This window comes from Bos indicus, chromosome 22 (genome assembly GCF_029378745.1).
Source record: "Bos indicus isolate NIAB-ARS_2022 breed Sahiwal x Tharparkar chromosome 22, NIAB-ARS_B.indTharparkar_mat_pri_1.0, whole genome shotgun sequence".
In the NCBI taxonomy this organism is placed as follows: domain Eukaryota; kingdom Metazoa; phylum Chordata; class Mammalia; order Artiodactyla; family Bovidae; genus Bos; species Bos indicus.
This window is the reverse complement of record NC_091781.1, coordinates 610,241-631,784: the sequence shown is the minus strand read 5'-3', so window position 1 is coordinate 631,784 and position 21,544 is coordinate 610,241. Positions and strand designations below refer to the sequence as shown.

Below are 21,544 nucleotides of genomic sequence, written 5' to 3'. Positions count from 1 at the left end.
ACATTCAGGAGAAGAATGCCACAGGTGTTTGGGTTGGACAGCTCAGAGAACTTTTACTTACTCCACTTGTAATATATATTTAAAGCTACATTTGAAGTATCTACATACTTAATGCTAAATATATTCAGTGCTTTGTTTATATATCATAAATATATTTATGCTGTATTTCATTTTTCTTCCCAACCTTCTCTTTACCATGGGAGCTTAGTCTTGCCAGCCTGGTCTTGTTAATCACACACCATTCAAGGTGTTCCTTATAGTTGGTGAGAGATCTGTGTAATAAATGATACAAATTAAAGAAAAATGGGGCTTCCGGCTCCTCCTCAAGTTGGCAGCTACACATGGACCCATGATCATAGGCAGTGTGGCAAAGGCCGGTGGGACAGTGAATACAATCTTGCTAATGGTAATATGTACCAAAAGCCCTAAACATGCTCTGACCCAGCAGTTTAAGATTTTATTCTGAGGAAATAAAGTGGATGAACATTAAAAATGGTCACAAGCAGGCTCAGCATAGCATTGTTCATAGTAGGGAAAAATTAGCAAAAGCTTTGAGGGAGGAGGGAGGAGGGTTCAGGATGGGGAACACATGTATGCCTGTGGCGGATTCATTTCGACATATGGCAGAACCAATACAATATTGTAAAGTTTAAAAATAAAAATAAAAAATAAAAAAAGAAAGTTGGAGAAATATATTAATATTATAAAGTTAAAAGTGAAGCAAAACATGTTTGTAGGAAAATTACAAAGAAAAATGTAGGTATTGGTAGGCGGTGCAATGGAGCAGATTCGCAGGGAACTCAGTCCGGTGTCCTAAGTGGGAATGTGTGTTCACGTGGGTATAGTTGGTATACATTATCCACAGTTGTTCCAGCAAACCGAGCGGCATCACAACAGAGCCTGATTTTTCACGGCAGCCATCGTTCTGGGGGTTTGCTGGAAATCTCGGCCGCACAGTCACACAGGACCAGGCTTCCCCAGCCAGGGGTACTTTCCTGAACTCTAGGCGGCAGAGCTGGCGCCGGAGCGAGAGCATCGAGGCTGGCCGGTGTTCAGGGCGCCCCAGCCGGCCCGACCCCGTCCACTTCGACCCCGTTCACTCCTGAGCTCTCTCCGGCATCCACCACACGCCTTATGCAAAAGTCACACTCACGATTCTGAGTCTGTAGAATATTTTGTTGTTTAACAATGAAAAATAAAATGGAACGACCCCCCAAATTTGATCCGACTGCGTGGGTTAAATCAACTGCTGAGCAGCGGTGTGGCGGGGCGCTACCGAATCCTTGCAGGGAAGAAGAAGCAGGCGGAGGGTTGAATGTCAGAAAAAGTGCTAGAGAAAAGCTGGTGACAAAAGATGGCTCGCTGTGTGTCGTCAGAGCCAGGGACCTAGAAAGCGACGGAAACACGCACCTGCAGAACTAGGATGCTGGGGTCGCAGGATTTCTAGTTTTCCTTTGCCTTGTGCTTTCCTGTAAGGTCTGCAGTTTCTGCAGTGAGCTTGGATTACTTTCGCAATTAGATTAAGAATCAAGTTTAGTTTTGAGTAAAAAAATATCAGCAGGGACTTTGCCAAGAAGGGCTAAGCAGGATCCCCTCCTGGAGCCTCTCCGGGGGGCGTTCCAGCCTCTTCACGCGGGTGTGGTGCTTCCGCGGGGCTCCGGGCTGGGTCCTGGGAGAAGTGGGGTCCGAGGGGGCGGAGCGGGGCCAGGGTCTCCAGTCCCCACTCGGGCGGTCGATCTGGGCTCAGAAGCCGCGGCCCCGGATCCCGGGCTCAGCGTGGGGCTAGTGCGTGAGTCGCTGGCTGTCCAACCCGCACCACAACACTGGGCGCCTCCGAAACCCCTTTCCAGACGGAGAACCGAGGACACCGGGACGTCCCGTGACCCCAGTGGTCTGGACGACTCCGGGGTAGAGCCTTCGGGACGGCCATCCCTGTGTATGTACGGTTCCCTCCGTGCCCACCAGGACCTGAGGAGACAGGAGCTCCCTGCCCTCCAGACTCTGCCCTCAGTAGATTCTGTCACCCTACAGCCCCCTCACCCTTCCCACTCCTGAGCCTGCAAACTAGGGCCAGGTCCTAGATTCAGCTGAGACAAGTCCTAGCCGCCTGTGCCTACATCCTGATCACATTTGAGAGGAGAAACTCATTCAAGGGCATGCTTAGCAGGTTTGAAGGGATGAGCACTCTGACCAGAGAACACGACTTATGCATCTCTCATACTGCTGAGTTCCTCCTGATAACGAAGGGCATGAAAAAGATAATGCTGCCTGTGCTCTCTTCCCTGGCTTGAGAGCAACTCACTCCACCCAGGATTTCAGTTTCCTTGGAGAACTTGGTGAGAACAAAGGAGTGACAGCTGGTAACGGGGGGACATTTGGGGCAGAAGACCCCAGGGCTAGTCCTAGCACCATCTACCAGAGCTGAACACCTGATCTTGGGCACAATTTCCAGGTCCTGCTAGACCTGCAGTCTCTCCCCAGGGGTGTTTTCTAGCAGAGCCACTGGGGCTGAGCTGCAATGGGGGCAGCACCCCTCATGCCAGGAGCTCAGGAAAAACTCTCCCCGGTACTTCTCAAGGCCCTTGACTTATAACCTTAACACTCTTGAGTTTTGTTACATAATCCACAATATCAGATGTTTTAGAGAATAGGTTGGTTCCCTAGAAGCTGTAGACTGTCACCTGAGGTTGAACGTTACCTTTAACCTTTTTATAATTAATTGCCTTTTAACCTCACTGGATTTTGTTGCAAGTGACCAGCCAGAACAGGAGGGGAGTATTTTCTTACTAACTCACCCCACAGTGTCCCATAAAGCAGCCGCTGGCTGTAGAGTTACTGTGCACTTGGGAAGCAGCTGTTCCAAGTTCACTGTGCTGGTGAATATAAAATCCACATTGGATTTGGAAGACAGTATGTAAAAAGAATGTAACATTTCTTATTAATATATTCTATATTACAGGTTGAAATAATATTTTGATACATTGGATGAGATCAAAATAAATTTCACCTTTTTAATATAATTAATGAAAATGTAGTATACTTAGCTGATATGTTTTTAATGGACAGTCCTGGTCTAGAAAGTGAAAGTGAAAGTGAAAATGAAGTCGCTCAGTCGTGTCCGACTCTTTGCGACCCCATGGACTGCAGCCTACCAGGCACCTCCGTCCATGGGATTTTCCAGGCAAGACTACTGGAGTGGGGTGCCATTGCCTTCTCCGCCTGGTCTAGAACATACAGCTAAAAGCATTTCTCCTTGTAAACTTTAAAGCAAGATGAAAATTTTCTTTCTTCCTTAAAAACATGAGGGATCGTTTATGCCCAGGCACTTTTCTTAACCACTGGACCAGCAGGGAAGTCCCTGCCCAGGCACTTCTCAAAGGTACATATTTGGTTCAGTTCAGTTCAGTTCAGTTCAGTCACTCAGTCGTGTCCAACTCTTTGCGACCCCATGAATCGCAGCGCGCCAGGCCTCCCTGTCCATCACCAACTCCCGGAGTTCACTCAGACTCATGTTCATCGAGTCGGTGATGCCATCCAGCCATCTCATCCTCTGTCATCCCCTTCTCCTCCTGCCCTCAATCCCTCAAGTATCCACCTCCAATTCCTGTACAATGAGCACCAGGTCTGTGGCAAATATGACTTATGGGCTTCAGGACCTCAAGGCTGTTTGTGGTTTCAAGTCCAGAGAGGAAGAAAATGCAGCGCTCCCATGCACCCCTGTTCCAGCTGAAAGGGTGGCTCTCCTCTACCCTCAGTACACTATTGCTCATCACAAGATCAGGAGCCTTTCCTCACAGAAGGAAAGCCAGTCCTTTATGGCTGGAGTCAGAACTCGAATCTCCTAGTAGGGAGATCCAACAGGACCCAGCTTTAATGGAGGGGGCTTGTGTTGATAATCATACCCACTCCCATCATACCATTTTGAGAAAGGCTTTGAGCAGGATCTTCCCCGGACACTTTGGCACAGCTGGTGAGGCAGGGGCATTATAATAAACAGCTGGGGTGGGGGTGGGGTCAAGGAATGGCAAAAGATACACCCCAGTAATGATGGACAAAATACTGCTTATCATTCATGGCTGGATCTGGGGCACTCACAGATCTCATTCTACATGTAAATGGTAGGGAAAAAAAGTTGCCTGAGGTTTCTCCTTCCCAGTTCTGGTGGGCTCTACACCCATGACTGAGCAGCACACACCAACATTTCAGGATGGTAAGGTGACATAGGGGCAGTGGCAGTGAATGGGGCCCTGTCAACTCCCACCTTCGTATCTTGGATGTATTCAAAGGGAATTTGCTCCTGTCACACCACGGAGCTCATCTCCTGATGGGCAAAGGACTAGTTGGGAACACATTCTCTCTCTCCACTTCAGTTTCTCTTGCTCAGGGAAATGTGGAGTGAAGAACAGAGGATTTCTAACATTTGCTGAGTGACCATAAAGTGCCTGGCACAAGCCTGGTGTAAGCAACAAGTAGTATGACCCTTGGACTGTGAGGAGATCCAATCAGTCCCTCCTAAAGATCAGTCCTGAATGTTCACTGGAAGGACTGATGTTGAAGCTGAAACTCCAATACTTTGGCCACCTGATATTAAGAGCTGACTCATTTGAAAAGACCCTGAAGCTGGGAAAGATTGAAGGCAGGAGGAGAAGGGGACGACAGAGGATGAGATGGTTGGATGGCATCATCGACTCAATGGACATGGGTTTGGGTGGACTCCGAGAGTTGGTGATGGACAGGGAGGCCTGGCGTGCTGCGGTTCATGGGGTCACAAAGAGTTGGACATGACTGAGCCACTGATACTGAACTGAGTATGACCCCCATTTTGCAGTTGAAAAAACTGAGGTTTTGGATTCTTTGAGTCACTGAACTTCTCTTTACAGTTTCAGCTCCCACCTTCTCAGATGTGGGTTTCTTCCTCAGTCCCACACACCATCTTCTGTTTCAGAAATTTCAATTTCTGATCTTGTACTTCTTTTGCCTGGAGGACTATTAACATTATGGACTTTTGGAGTTCGGTGAAATTTGGGTGTGGGGACAGATGAGACTGAGTACTCTGTTGGCTACCTTTAGTCATGACCTTTGATGTGTAAATGACCCTGCCCCCATTTCATTGGGGGGAAGTTGATGACCCGAGGCATGTCCAGTGAGATGTGTGAATTAGCTCTGAAAGTCTTCTACCTGATTTCCTGTCCTGTTTTAAGACGGTAAATTATGAAACACTTCTTGATAAATATTATCTGTTAGAAATTCATCTAAAATACAGCCTAACTGTAGCTGTAGATATAGATATGTGAGAGAAATACAGTTTCTGACCAAATAGAGTCAGATTTAAAAATCAAGGCCCCCCCTACCTATACAGAGCACAGGCAGCCCCGCAGATAATTAATACCAGTACTACCTATGACTTTATGTAATTAGGGTTTCTGTCGTCCTACTTACTTCAGATATTTTTTCCTTAGCTAGAGTTTTTTAATGTGTCGGTGAAACAAAAGTTCCTTATATTCTCGGAAAGCATATTATTTCCAGTTCTCCTGAGACTGCATTCCCACCTATTCCACCCCCACTCAGCTAACCTCAGAGCCTGCTGTCTGTCCTTCAGAAACTTCATCTTTACCCTCTTTGCTACTCCCCAGCGAAACAGTCAAAGCACACGCCCAAATTTATTTTTATTGTGCATACATAGGAAACATGACCCTATCAAAAGAACAAAAAAGACAAAGGAGCCAAGTGTTACAAGAGGAAAAGCATGCATAGATCTACTCCCAGTTCACTCCTAGCCATGGACTCTATGGGACTTCACACACCACAAGTTGGCTTGGACTGGCTCCAAGCAGTGGGCACTGTCCACCGACAGCATGGGGGAACAGTGGGCAGGAAATATCACTGTAGAAGGAATTTCCACACACACTGACCACTGAGTGGGTTCTCACCAATGTTCAAGGGAAAACAGAGTTTATCTCACACAAGCATGAATATAAAATAGTTGAGTGCTACCTAAATCATCTAGTCTCTTAAGATCATTTGCTATTAAAAAAAAAAAAAAACAAACCCAAAACAGAATTTCATCGTGGACATTTGGGCGCCTATGTAGCTGCACCAACTCCAACTTGGGACGCTTCCTCATCAGAACTGTAAAGGAAGAAACTGGAGCTGAAAATGCCAAACGAATGGCCTGGAGGAAGAGAAACTTCTGGACCCGTGTAGTTATCCTGGGTTGTAAACAGCAAATGTTGTGCTTTGTTGCTCATTCAGATCAAGGAATTGAGTGTGGGGAGGGACTGAAGTTGGGGACAGGAGTTCAGAGGTCACGCTCAGTGGTCAAAAGCACCGGCAGCAGCATCTATGTTCAGACTATTTCCAGTGTTCATCTGGCTCCAAGAGTGTCCCATGGAGTCCCTGGGGAGGCTCCCAGATTCTCCATCCTGACTCCTCACTCCTACTCCAGCAGAGCAGGGACATGGAGACAAGGAATGGGGAATGAAAACACTCAGTATCACTCTAGTGAGATGTCCTGATGCTCAAGTTCAATGACTGACAACCTCTCAAAAGGCTCTAATTACTTCATTTCAAAAATAAGCACCCAACCCCCACCCCCACCCCACCCCATTACTATACATACATGTCTCCGCTACGACGCTTTGCCCTTCCTATACATGACCCATCAGGTCTCAATTTGGGTTTACGTACATGCTGGTGGGCGTAACCTACGTAGAGGAGCAGAACTCCAGTCCCCTAACAATCCAGGACTGCCTGTGATTCGAGGGCCAGAGAGGTTTCTGAGCCAATTTTGCATTTCCAACCACATCTTTATTCTAATTGTGATTAACTCGTGAGTAAAATCTATTCGTTCCTTTTGGAAGAGATCTATTTGCAGTCCCGGGGTTTTGTGTTCCTGTCTTTTTCTTGGCAAGCTTCTCCTCTGCAGAGCCTGGCATACACCCGCTGAGATCAGTCAGGCAGGGCCAAGGCTTGCCCACCCAGGCTCAAGCCACTGGCTGTGCTCCGCTGGGACACTTTTCTCCAGGGGCCGAGGTGGCTTCCCAGCCGGATGTACCTCTCTGCTTTGAAGGTGTCCATTACAACACACTGTCAGGCCTGCCTCAGGGGAGGGTGCAGAGATGCCTGGCTGTGATCACAGGCCAGAGAACTACTGACACCCAGGAAGGACTCTGAGTCTGACCTCAGGGCACGACTCCACACCACCTTCCCCAGATGCACTGAAAACAGCTCCATTTTCCTCCCAGGTCAGACCAAGAGCTCATGGAATGCAATGTCCAGTTTGAGGCAGGAGGCAATTTCCCATGAATTTAAATACCTTCCCTTAGTGATTTTCGGGGAACTACAGACATCAACTTGGCCTGATTCTAGAGCCCCATCTCCCTGAGGTACAGCACACCAGTGCTCTCCCAGCCCTGGCGGTACCAAGGGCAGCGCTCTGGTCTTCAGGAAGGGAAGGGGAAGAAGGGGCTCAGAGGCTGCACCCCGTCATCATTTTTGGAAGAGGAAACTGCTGGCTCTGCGGGGCCTGGTTTTAGCCGGCAGCCTGCCGTGTGCAGGGTGCCTGGGCTACGTGCCCCACTCACGTCCCCAGGCACTCACCCGTATTGCCTGGCCTTCCGCCGGGGTCTCCCCCCATGGGCCTGGGCAGCCAGCTCAGGGGGGCAACCCTCAGGACTGTCAACTCAGCCAGAGCACAGATTACGTTGGAAACAGAAGCAACAGAGGAGACATAGGGTGAATTGAAATATTGGTCCTCCAAGGAAAACTCGAGAGGAAGCTGTGCTTTGAAGATATCAAAAAGGAACTTGCCCTCAGTGGCTCATAAGACCTTTCCTGGAAGTGAGCAGTGATGGAGCAGGGAGAGCAAGCGACAGCCTCGCCCTGCCTCCCGGCCACGTCACACAGGCAGGTGCTGGCAGCTCCCCCGGCTACTTGGTCTTCACCACCTGCTCATATGGGGGTGGGGGCGTGTTGCAGTAGGAAGGGGGTGGTGGGTAGGCCGTGCTTCCCTGGGATGAGTTGGGCTGGACCTGGAAAGCCATCGCCACGGGGTTCCCAGCAGGATTCATCCCTGATCCTCCGGGGTCGGTGTAATATGGCAGCCCCAGCGGCTGGGCTCCTGAAAGACAAACAAGCAGATGAGAGCACAGCCCGGCCGGGTGCCCCGGTGAAGACCACTGCCTCGGTCATGCACTTAGCGGACGTGTATCGCAGGCCAACAAGCCCAGACACAGGAGGGCACCAGGGTGCAGGGAATGAGCAAAGGTGAGATGCTGGCCCAGCCTCCTGAAGCGGCTCCTTCACAGGGCAGACGGCCAGAAAGCACCTCAGTCCACGAGGGTGCCCGAGTGTTGGAGGGATGATAGCAGGGTCAGGTGCGGTGGAGGCCAACCCACAACCGAGGGACAACCAGAGGAGCTTTGCCAACACTTGGGGACATGCACCAGAAAATTATCAACACAGACGGCCCAGCAGCCCTGAGAGCCTGGAAAGCCAGGATGCCGAAAGGTAAGCCAACTTAAGAGAGAACTGAGAAGAGGACCGGGGGTTCCCAGCTCTTGGCTAGAAGCACCACAGGCCCCTCCACAAAGTTTTTGAGAACAGTGTGCTGAAGTATGAGCTGTGCTCACACCTGCTGGGTAACATTTACTCAGGGCAGAGCACCTGTCATCCAGGTGAACCAAATTCCCAGACAGGGAGACAACCTAGGGGCCTGAAGTCAGTGGGGTGCGTTGACAGGTCTGTGGGCTCTCCCCTGCCCTGGGTGCTGCAGAAAGATGCCGCTCCCTTGTCTCAGGGAGAGGCTGTACATGCAGGCTGAGCCCGGCTGCAGCCCAGGGTGCAGGACACAGAGGGCAAGAGCACACAGATGGTGACAAGAGGGAATATCTAGCCCCAACTCTCGTTTAACAGTAGAAATACCCGAGCTGCTGTGTTGAGCCTATTTCTTGGATCTGCATTTTCTGATCATGTTGATAATGTGATAGGAAACTGACTAAATAAAGAATCAAGAAAGAAATCGTGGGCTCCGGGCTTTTCGTGGGCTTAGCTAAGTTCACGAGTGAATCAGATGCATCTGAATTAGGCCTCGTTCAACCCAGGGGATGCTCGGGCACCAGAGAGGTAGTGTCTGCCTGTATATTATGTGGGGTCTTTTTTTGTGCAAATCTCCCTCTGCTACAGTTTAACCAAATAAAGGTTAGATTCCTGGAAAGATGCCCACCAATGTGTGCAGGATATCTTGGAAATCTACAAATGTGCTGAAGGAGAGCATAGGACAGAAACATACAGTCAAAGAGGCATTCGGGGTGTCAGGAGGAGCGCATCAGCCACAGATGGACCTCGATCCGCTCCTCCTCTCAAACAGGCTTTTAGTGGTGCGTCTTCCTGTTGCCAGGAGATGTGTTTGTTCACAAGCCCATGACTAGCCAGGACCGTCCACTTCTCAAGGGCAAAGATAGTTTATTTATCTTTGAATCTCTGTATATTTTATACAAAGAAAAAGTTAAAGATAAAAAAGAGAGGCTAATGTAATAGTCTAGGAAAGACACAAAAAAACCTTTGACTATGAGACAAGAAATGAGGAGAGACCGAGGGATTCAGGAGGCGTATCCAAGGACCGGGGACCAGCTGAGTGTGAAGACCAGGGGGAGGAGAGGCCTGCCTACGAAAGACCCCGCTTCCAGTGTTGAGGAGGGGCCACCTGGCAAGAGAGGGGACAGAAGGGCAGGGTCTGCAGGAGTCCGAGCAGCTCTGGGAGCCTTTGGTATGGAAGTGGTAGCAGAGACATGGCCGTGGCCAAAACCACCCAAGGAAGAGCGTGTGGAGGGGGCCAGAGGGCGACTGAGGAGAGGACCAAGACTCCGGACAGGAGAGACACAGGCGGTTCAGGTGGACGAGGAGAAGAAGAGGAGGCTGGGCAGAAAGTGGAACGGTGAGGCAGGAGCTTTGTCACCAGGAGGAGGAGGAGAGGGCAGGACGAGCAGTACTACACGCGCTCCCCGAAGAGGACCCTCATACTTCTTGCCAGTAGTCTCAGCACTGAGGCTGGCACAGAGGCCCAGCTGCTGGGGCAGAGAGCTGCTCCAGGGTAAGGGGCAAAGACCAGAGAGGGGATGGGTGTTGGCTAAAGGGGTGCAGGATAAGGGAAGGTGTGTTTCTTTTATTCTTTAAAAACACTTTTAAATTAAGGTATAGTTGATTTAGGGCTTCCCACATGGTGCTAGTGGTAAAGAATCTGCCTGCTAATGCAGTAGACTTAAGAGATGCAGGTTTGATCCCTGGGTTGGGGAGATTCCCTGGAGGAAGTCACGGCAACCCACTCCAGTATTCTTGCCTGGAGAATCCCATGGACAGGAGAGTCTGGCAGGCTACGGTCTAAAAGGTCGCAAAGAGTCAGACACGACTGAAGCAACTTAGCATGCATGCATATGCTGTACTTAGTCGCTCAGTCGTGTCTGACTCTTTGTGACCCCATGGACTGTAGCCCGCCATGCTCCTCTGTCCATGGGATTCTCCAGGCAAGGACACTGGAGAAGGTTGCCATGCCCTCCTCCAGGGGATCTTCCCAACCCAGGATCAAACCACGGTCTCCTGCATTGCAGGCGGATTCTTTATGGTCTGAGCTACCAGGGAGGCTTGCACGCGTAGTTGATTTAAAGGTTATGTTAGGTTTCAAGTGTACAACATAGTGATTCAAGATTTTTACAAATTATACTCCATTTAATGTTATTACAAAATAATGGCTATATTTCACTGTGCTGTACAATATATCCTTATTGTTAATTTTTTTAGACAGTTTGTTCCTCTTAATCCCCTCCCTCTGTCCCTCTCCCCACTGGTAAGCACTTAGTTTGTTATCTAAGTCTGTGAGTCTGCTTCTGTTTTGTTATATTCATTCGTTTTATGTTTTGGATTCCACATACAAGTGGTAACACACAGTATTTGTCTTTCTCTGACTTACTTCACTAAGCATAATATTCTCCAGGTCTATCCATGTTGTTACAAATGGCAACATTTCATTCTTTTTTTTATGAGTAATAAAAAAAAGAATTTTATTTTTCTATGAGTAATAGCCCATATTGTGTGGGTATACACACACACACCAGGTCTTCTTAGCCATTCATTTGTTGATGGACACTTAGGTCAATTCCATATTTTGGCTACTGTACACAGAATATTGGGGTGCACGTACTCTTCAAGTTGGTGTTTTCATTTTCTTTGGATGTTTACCCAGGAGAAGAACTGCAAGGTCATGTGGAAGCTCTAGTTTTAGTTTCTTGAGGAACCTCCATGCTGTTCTCCATAGTGGCTACACCAACTTATACTCCCACCAATAGGGAACAAGGTTCCCTTTTCTCCACATACTTGCAACTTAGCCATTCTGACAGGTGTGAGATGATACCTCAGGGTGGCTTTGATTTGCATTTCCCTGGTGACTGCTGATGTAGAGCATCTTTTCATGTGCCTCCTGGCCATCTGCGTATCTTCTTTTTTTTTTTCACGTAATTATCTTTATCTTTTTTAATATAAATTTATTTATTTTAATTGGAGGTTAATTACTTTACAATATTGTATTGGTTTTGCCATACATCAACATGAATCTGCCATGGGTATATATGTGTTCTCCATCCCGAACCCCCCTCCTACTGCCCTCCCTGTACCCTCCCTCTGGGTCGTCTCAGTGCACCAGCCCCAAGCATCCGGTATCCTGCATCGAACCTGGACTGGCAATTAGAAAAATGTCTATTCAGATCCTCTGCCCATTTTAAAGTCAGGTTGTTTGGTTACTTGTTTGAGTTGTATAAGCTCTTTATATATTTTGGATATTAACCCCTTATCAGATATATGATTTCCAACTATTCTCTCCCATTCAGAAGACTGTCTTTTTGTTTTGATGATGGTTTCCTTCACTGTTAAAAGCATTTTAGTTTGATGTTGTCCCATTTGTTTATTTTTGCTTCTATTTCCTTTGCCTTAGGAGACAGATTCAAAAAAATGTTTTGCTGTGATTTATGTCAAAGACTGCCCTGCTTCATGTTCTCTTCTAGGAGTTGTATGATTTGGGGGTTTACATTTAGGTCTTTAATCCATTTTGAGTTTATTTTTACATATGGCATGAGAACATATTCTAATTGCATTCTTTTACATGTAGCTTTCTAGTTTTTCCAGCACCACTTATGGAAGAGACTGTCTTTTCCCCATTGCATATTCTTAAGACAGAAGTATTTTTAAGGACAGGAAGTGCTTGAACATGTTTATACAGTTAGGGACAGAAATATAGTAAAGAGAGGATTTCTGCTGCTGCTGCTAAGTCATTTCAGTTGTGTCTGACTCTGTGCGACCCCACAGATGGCAGCCCGCCAGGCTCCGTTGTCCCTGGGATTCTCCAGGCAAGAACACTGGAGTGGGCCGTCATCTCCTTCTCCAATGCATGAAAGTAAAAAGTGAAAGTGAAGTTGCTCAGTTGTGTCTGACTCTTAGCGACCCCATGGACCGCAGTCTACCAGGCTCCTCCATCCATGGATTTTCCAGGCAAGAGTACTGGAGTGGGGTGCCATTGCCTTCTCCAAGAGAATTTCTAGGGAGAATATAAGCTCAATGAAGGTTAGGGACCTTATATGCCTGGTTCAAAATTTGAACCCCACTGTCTAGCAAAGAGCCTGGCACACAGGAGGGCACCTAGTATTTTCCGTCGAATGGGCAGAGGAGCACAGGCAGTAGCTCAGAGTGGCAGCACAGGGACCCACAGCCCCCTGCGTGAAGGAGGCCCAGGTGCTCACACAGGCAGCCCGTGCACTGCAGGCCATGGGGGTTGGTGATTTGAGCAGACAGATTCCCAAGTCCTCAAAGAAGAGATGGTCACAGATGGTAGCAAAATGGTGTTGGAGAATGGAAGAACCAGTTTGTTTGGGATTCAGTGTGTGGTTTGGGATTCTTGGGACTGTAAGGACATAAAAGTGACGGTCAGGAGCCAACGGGACACCAGGACCATCCCTCTATCTTACAGGGGGTGGAATGTGGGGGAAGAGAACTAGCCCTTACATTCTGAAGCCTTATGGTAGATGGTTTAATTAGAGAAAGAAAATAGAGAATCTGTGAAGAAGCAGAGTCAGAGGAAGACTATTTCTCCAGGAGACAGAGAGGAAAGGATCAGGAGATGTGAGTAAAACAACTGCAGCCACTCAGTTGCCCAGCTGTCTTCTCAAGTGTTAATGCCAATCTGCATCGTACCTCTATCACGTGGGAAGGGCGTGGTGTGGGCACAGCAAGGGTATTGCTATTGCATCCATATTCTTGAAGACACTGAAGCTCAGCAAGACATAACCTGCCAAGGTCACACAGCTACTATGTGGAGGCACCAGAATTGAACCGAGTACTGTCCTGTGAAGCCCAAGCTCTTTCCACGGTGACACGTTCTCACAACAGGGTGATGAAATGGGCCTCCCTCCAGCTGCAGAGGGACAGCAGACTACGGAAGGCTGGGGATACGCTAGACCTGCATTCTGAGCAGCATCCCAGGACTGAGGGCTTAGTTCAGGGCTGTCACCAGCCAGGCTGCGCTGGGCTGCACTCTATCCCAACCACACTGTGCTTCTCGACAGAGCAGAAGTCATTTTACTCCTTACTGCCATCCTCTTTCCTCCCTGACAGTCTGGGTGAGATCTGAGAGGGAACCCCAGATTCAGCAAATACTAGTCAATTATAGCAGCTCCACCTGAGGGGAACCATTCCACTGATGCTGCCACGCTTTCCTCACAGTGACCCTGCTGCCACTCCACCAAGCTCACTGGCCACTAACGGAGGAGGAGATGAGCCAGGCCAACCTTTTCTTGGGATGCAGAAGAATCCGGCTCGCCATAAAGAAAGGAGGGGTGATGACCACCTGAGAAAGATCAAGTGGCTTGCAAGCCCAGGGCCACCAGGTCTCTGCAGCTCTCCTAAGTGACTCCATCTGTTCCCTGTGTCTGTACAACCAGCTCAGCTCAGAGTGGGCTCTAGTGTTCTCTCCTCCATACACTACCTGCCTCACACAGTTTAATCAGAGCTCAGATCCCAAATTCCTACATCCACCTCCTCCAGCCAGGCTGCTTCTCAAGGTTTAGACAGGTTTCTCAAACACACTCCAGCAGACACGCAGCTCATCTTCCCACCCATGACTTGAACATCCTATGTCACCACAGCCACCAATTCACTCACAGGGCTGTGAGCTGAGTTCCTGTACTAGGGGTGAAAGGCCCTCCATCCTCAGGTCCTTACTTATTTCAGTCTCATTTCCCACTGTCCTGCCAATAACAACCAACTGCTTGTATCCTGCTCACCTCTTCCAGACCCTCATCAGAAAGCAGCTCCTAGTGTTAAAACATGCAGATCATTCCTCCTGCAAAGTCTTGGGCCATGTTCACACCACCATCCCCACCCCCTCAGCCTCTCATCTGACTAATTCCCATTTATCTTTCAAGCCTCAGATCAGAATCACAGCTCACTGACTATCACCACAATCCTGACTGGACTAGGACCCCTGTCCTCTTGGCACTCAGAAAAGAATCCACATATTGGGCACCACCGTGTAGTAGAATAGTTTGAACTTCTGCATACAAGGAGAGGATTTAACTCACCTGGGGACTCTTAGAACCCAAGCCAGCATCTGGCATTGCGACAGACATCCCATCCATGAGACAGATAAGCGATGGAAGGAGGGAGGGATGGTGCCTGAACTTCGCCTCTGCTACACCACGCTGAACACGTGTGGCAGCTTCGTGAGACATGCCTGCTTCTGATGCCCAGCAGGCCTGCATCAAGCCTACCTGCTGCCCCTGAGGATAGAAGCATTCGAAGGGACGACTCCACCTCCCCATCACAAGCGACGGGGGTGGGGGCAGGCTAGGGCTGTGGTTTTTGTACCAGAGATGTGCTGAGGGCATGTCTGGAACATTCGTGCAGCACCGTCACTCACACTGGAGGGTAATGAGAAACGATGACAAGTGTGTCTGACTTAACTGGACAGTTATGTTAGCAGTCTCATCACATGGGAACCTGAAGGGTGGGGTTAAAACATCTGAGCATGGAGATGGAGAGGTACTTAGAATAGTAAAGAAACAACAAATGGGAGGTGGATAAATTCTGTACTTGTCAAGAACATAAACCCTCAAGTGAACAAATACAAGGATGAAAATGCTAGAAAGACTGGTTGAGGGCACAGACAGCAGGAGTGGAGGCTGCACTCTCCTGGGGTGGCATGAGGCTCCTGGGCTAGAGGGGGCATCGGCTGGCATGGAGGATGTGTGTGTCCCAGACGCTCCCTATGCTTGCTGATTTGGCTAAAGCAGAACTCCTGACAACATACTGATGTGGCAGAATATCCAGGATCTCGCAGAGAAGAGACACAGAGAGGAGACACACTCAGTTTTGACTCATTTAGGGAGGTGGAGTGACGAAGACGTTGTATATGTGAAAACCACAGAAAAAAGGCCAGGCAAGAACAGGTATGTGCCACAGATGAGAGAGATCATTTCAAAAATGTCCCCCAAACATACACATGATTCCATGGCACATGACTCTGGAGTTCAAAGCATTTTAAAATCATAATTCATCAATGGAGCAGGATAGGAAGCCCAGGGATAAACCCAGGCACCTATGGGCACCTGTGATCTGTGACAAAGAAGGCAAGAATATACAATGGAGAAAAGACAGTTTCCTTGATAAGTGGTACTGGAAAACTGGACAGTTACATGTAAAAGAATGAAAAATAGAACACTACCAAATGCCGTACACAAAAACAAACTCAAAATGGTTTAAGGACCTAAACGTTAAGGCCAGGCACTATAAAACTCTTAATGGAAAACAGGAAGAACACTCTTTGACATAAATCTCAGCAAGATCTTTTTTGACCCACCTCCTACAGTAATGAAAATAAAAACAAAAATAAAGCAATGTGACCTAACTTAACTTAAAAGCTTTTGTACAGCAAAGGAAACCATATAGAAAATGAAAAGACAACCCTCAGAATGTGAGGAAATACTTGCAAATAAAGCAATGGATGAGGGATTAATCTCTAAAATATACAATGCAGCTCAATATAAAAAGCCCAGTCAAAAAATAGCAGAAGATCTAAATAGACATTTCTCCAAAGAAGACATACAGATGGCTAACATCTCTAATTATTAGAGAAGTGCAAACCAAAACTATAATTAGGTATCACTTCACATCAGTCAGGATGGACATCATTAAAAAATCTAAAACAATAAATGCTGGAGAGTGTATGGAACAAAGGGAGCCCTCCTGCACTGTTGGCGGGAATGTAAATTGGTACATCCAGTATGGACAGCAGAATGGAACTCCCTTAAAAAGCTAAAAACAGAACTACTGTATCAATCAGCAATCCCACTCCTGGGCATATACCCAAAGAAAACCATTATTCAAAAAGATACATGCACCCCAATGTTTATGGCAGCATTATTTACAATAGCCAGGACATGGAAGTAACCTAAATGCCCATCAACAGAGGAAAGGATAAAGAAGATGCATTACATATATACAACGGAATATTCAGTTCAGTTCAGTTGCTCAGTCATATCTGACTCTTCAGCCATAAAAAAGAACAGAATAATGCCATTTGCAACACAGATGGACCCAGAGATTGTCCTACTAAGTAAGTCAAAGACAAATACCATCTAGAAAAAGAATACAAATAAAATTATTTACAAAAGAGAAATAGAGTTACAGATGGAGAAAACAAACATGGTTACTAGGGAGTAAGGGACAGGGAGGGATAAATAGGGAGATTGGGGTGCTATACATAAGACAGATAACTAATAAGGACATCCTCTATAGCACAGGGAATTCTACTTAATAATCTGTAATGGCCTATATGGGAACAGAATCTTAAAAAGAGTGGATACACGCATAACGGATTCAATTTGTTGTACAGCTGAACCTAACACAACATTGTAAATCAACTATAGTCCAAGAAAAAAATTTTTTTAATAGAAAATAATATAAAAATACCTCAAATCTTATTCTCTATCAAAGAGAATAACTTTCAAACTGAAACAGAGATTAAAAAATGAGAGAAAATGAAACTCCAAGATAAGTAAGGGCTGGGCTTTGGGGAAAGCATTCACATGTCCTGGTTGACATAGTACCACAGTGAAGAAATGAATAAAACCCATACTTAAGCTCTACAGTAATACTTGCTTCCCTGATGGCTCAGATGGTAAAGAATCTGCCTGCAATGTAAGAGACCCACAGTTAGATCCCTGGGTCAGCAAGATCCCCTGGAGGAGGGCATGGCAACCCACTCCAGTATTCTTGCCTGGGGAATCCCATGGTTAGAGGAGCCTGGAGGACTACAGTCCACAGGGTTGCAAAGAGTTGGACATCACTGAAGCAACTAAGCATGCATGTATGCCTGTCATAGTGATACTATACATGCATGCATGCTAAGAGTCGGACACAACTGAGCAACGAAGCATGCATGCACGTGCAGTATCAGAGTGACAGGCATACATGCATGCTCAGTCGCTTCAGTCCTGTCCAACTCTTTGCGACCCTGTGGACTGTAGTCCTCCAGGCTCCTCTAACCATGGGATTCCCCAGGCAAGAATACTGGAGTGGGTTGCCATGCCCTCTTCCAGGGGAACTTCCCGACCCAGAGATCGAACCCATGTCTCTTACATCTCCTACCCTGGCAGGAGAGTTCTTTACCATTAGTACCACCTGGATACTATGAGATATATATTACTTTTCTCCAATTTATAGATTTTTGGTTGATGGCCAAATGCCAGAGTCCAGCTCCAGCAGCCAGGGATTCAACCTGAAGAGATGGACAGTGTCGGCGATGATATGTAGCCTCTGACTCATAGTACGGGACTACATCTTGATGTAGCCTCTCCGGGACTACATGTTTATTTCAAGTTTCAGGTTCTCTTTTATACTTTGACAAAAGCATTAGGTCAGAGGTTTGACGTTTTTAGTTTCCCCCACCCAGATTTACTGTACTTAACTTGTGATTACATTGTAACTCATGCTACATTCCTCAGTTTATTTCCTATCTTTCTAAATCCTGTTTCCCCCTAGCATCTTAAGATCATTGTCTCCTAAAAAGGCTTCTAGCTATTCTTAATTAATCCTAAACCCTAAACTCAGCAAACTTCTTTTGCCATAAACATTCCCCTCACAAACAGGTCTCAGATAATAATCCTTCCCATGGCCTACATGCTCATCCTGGAACATTCTTTGTAAAGATCTTTGAACAGATTATTTTCTAGGCACAACTGAAAAAGGCTTTGTGCTTTCTCATGTTTCTCTCAAGAACAATAAGCACCTTAACATTCCTTCCAGTCAACTCAACCAAAGAAAGGAAAGAACAAGTCAGAATCACAAGGCCTAACACCTTCATCCCGGGGCCGTGCCTGTGAGATGAGGAGAGGGGGTTGGGGCCGTGCCTCCATTTTGTCAGTAAAGCCTAACGCGGCTCCCGACAGCCAAAAATGTTATATATCAGTAACTTGCCTGGGAATCTTTTTCCACTGGACACTTCTGGGTCTTAACCCTTGAGGGGTCCGTCCTGCAGCCCAGGACACATGGATATAGCAGAGCCAAAAGATGGCCAGTGGGGGTGGGGGACCTGAGCTTCTGCATGCCGCTAAGCATGGAGGTAAACCAGGAGCCCCTGTCTTTGTGATTTTTTTGTCACAAGAGGTAACTCTTATAAATGATTTTAACCTGGCTGATTAGGGCGTGTGTTACTTGCAGCCAAAACACTTGAACTAATTCTTGCAGAGAACATTCTCTTCATCAACAGACAAGTCTCCCCACTTCATAACTTGCTCCCTTCCTTTTCTAAGCCTTCTGGTTTTTAATTTCTTTTTATGTTGTATCCATTCATTTCCCAAAATTGTCTCAGCTACTAAAAATATTTTTCAGTTCATCCTTCAGGACTTTTTTAGGTATATATACTGATACATTGTTTACAAAGAGAGACAGTTGTGTTTCTCCTTCCTGATGAATAAATGTTTTCGTGTTAATGCTTTGACCAAGAATTTCTAGAACAGTGTTAAACTTTGTTAGTAAGTATCCTAATTTTAATAGGAATACTTGTACTGTTAAACTAAGTATGTTGTTGGCAGCAGGTCGATGGTACAAAGTGAGCTTAATAGACAACTACTAAACATTTCCATTCAAAAGTCACAGCTGGTAACACTAGGCTTAGGTGTACCACTGAGAACTTGGTCCTCACCTCCAATGACCCCAAACACATAGTCTAAGGCTTCGTTATATTAAGAAAAAGCCTTATTTTGCTAGATATATTACACTTTACATCAGTACTTTGAGTTTTGATAAGAAATGTATATTGAATTTTATTACCATTTTTCTAGCATCTACTGAGTTACTCAGTGATCTTTTTAAAAATTAAGAAAAACCTAGAGAGAATGTTTATTGGTTATAAACTAATGACTTAAAACTGAGATTAGTCGATGGACATTTTAGGTTCACACAAAACAGCACGTTCACAGCTCCATGTTTTCTATACAGTAAGACCCCTACATACAAAGGAGTTCCATTCCAACAGTAAATTATGGAACATGAAATCTGTTTGTAAATCCAACAAGCTCAGGTACCCAACTAACACAATCAGATGTATAGTACTGTACTGCAATAAGTTTAAAATATTACTACTTTTCACATAAAAATACATAAGAAACAAACACAAAAATAAAGAAAACATTTAAATTGAACCACACCTTCAGAAGTACAATAGTACAGTACAACACCTGGCATACGGGGTCTGGCATCGAGTGAACAGGCAAGAAGAGCTGACTGGAGTAGGGAGAGGAGGTGTGAGATGGCAGCACTGAAGGGTCATCAGCAATAAGAGACGGAGGGCGAGCTGCACTCTCACCCATGCTTGACGCCGAGGGCATTGGTCTGGTTCTTTGCTGGATTTAATTCTACCTACCCTTCCTACCCTTTTGGAAAAATGGTCCAGTGCCTCTTTTTTCTCATCATAGATGACATGGTAGCACTGGATTGAGTTCTGAATGGTTGCTACAAGCTTCATGTTCCATATTACATCTGGGTCCCATGCCTCAAAAACTACCTCTTCAAATAAAGAAAACCCCTTCCCATTTCCCATGTCATGAATCCTTTTGGTTCTTCAGTTACTTCTGAAGAACTAAGCCAGTTGCTTCCAGACAACCTGGGCTTGAAATGAATGTACTGTACTATTGTACTATATGCAGCACTGCAAACTACGCAAAAGCACAACCACTTGTGGAGGATGGACGGACACGACAATGCACACCAGACATATGAAATAACTTATGTGACTGGACGTGAGAATGAACATTCTCATCTTTGAAAGTTCGCAACTGGAAGGTTTATATGTAGCGGACTTACTGTCCTACAAAGCGCTGACCTCAAGTCTAGTCTCCATCCATCACCACACTGTTCACCCCTTCACCCAATTTGTCCACACTACTTCCCCTCTGGTAACCATTAATCTGCTCTCTGTATCTAAAATTTTGCTTTTTTTTATTGTTTGCTCATTTGTTTCATTAGACTTTACAGGAGTGAAATCATATAGCATTTGTCTTTCTTCATCTAAGTTATTTCAAATACCATACTGTCTTCAGGGTCTTCCTATATTGTCACAAATGGCAGGATTTAATTCTTTTATATGGCTGAACTGTATTCTGTTGTGTGTGTATGTGTGTGTGTGCACTTAGTTGTGTCCGACTCTTTGCAATTACATGGACTGTAGGCAGCCAGGCTCCTCTGTCCATGGGATTTTTCCAGAAAAGGATACTAGAGTGGGTTGCCATTTCCTCTAACAGGGGATCTACCTGACCCAGGGATCAAATCAGCATCTCCTGCACTAGCAGGACTCTTTGTGACCCCATGGACGCCAGGCTTCCCTGTCCTTCACCATCTCCCAGAGCTTGCTCAAAATCATTGAGTCGGTGATGCCATCCAACCATCTCGTCCTCTGTCATCCCTTTCTCCTCCGGCCTTCAGTATTTCCCAGCATCAGGATCTTCTCCATTGAGTCAGCTCTTTGCATCAGGTGGCCAAAATTTTGGAGCTTCAGCTTCAGCATCAGTCCTTCTAATAAATATTAAGGATTGATTTCCTTTAGGATTGACTGGTTTGATCTCCTTGCAGCCCAAGGGACACTCAAGATCTTCTCCCACACCACAGTTCAAAAGTATCAATTCTTCAGTGCTCCACTTTCTTTATGGTACAACTCTCACATCCATATATGACTACTGGAAAAACCATAGCTCTGACTAGATGGACCTTTGTTGGCAAAGTGATGTCTCTGCTTTTGAATACACTGTCTAGGTTTGTCATAGCTTTTCTTCCAAGGAGCTAGCATCTTTTAATTTCATGGCTGCAGTCACCATCTGCAGTGATTTTGGAGCCTAAGAAAATAAAGTCTGTCACTATTTCCATTGTTTCCCCATTTATTTGCCATGAAGTAATGGAACCGGATGCCATGATCTTTGTTTTTTGAACGTTGAATTTTTCTTTCTTTTTTTTT

The 21,544-nt window shown here is 46.3% G+C and overlaps 1 protein-coding gene across 1 annotated transcript in view; it reads right to left on the bottom strand.

Moving 5' to 3' along the window:
* Positions 1–5,649: 5,649 nt before the first annotated feature.
* VOPP1 (VOPP1 WW domain binding protein) overlaps positions 5,650–21,544 on the bottom strand; it is a 175,207-nt gene continuing 159,312 nt past the window's right edge. The window contains exon 5 of the mRNA XM_019984914.2: positions 5,650–8,119. Coding sequence (XP_019840473.1) covers positions 7,929–8,119 — 191 coding nt within the window. The 3' untranslated portion in view covers positions 5,650–7,928. The remainder of the gene's footprint in view (positions 8,120–21,544) is intronic.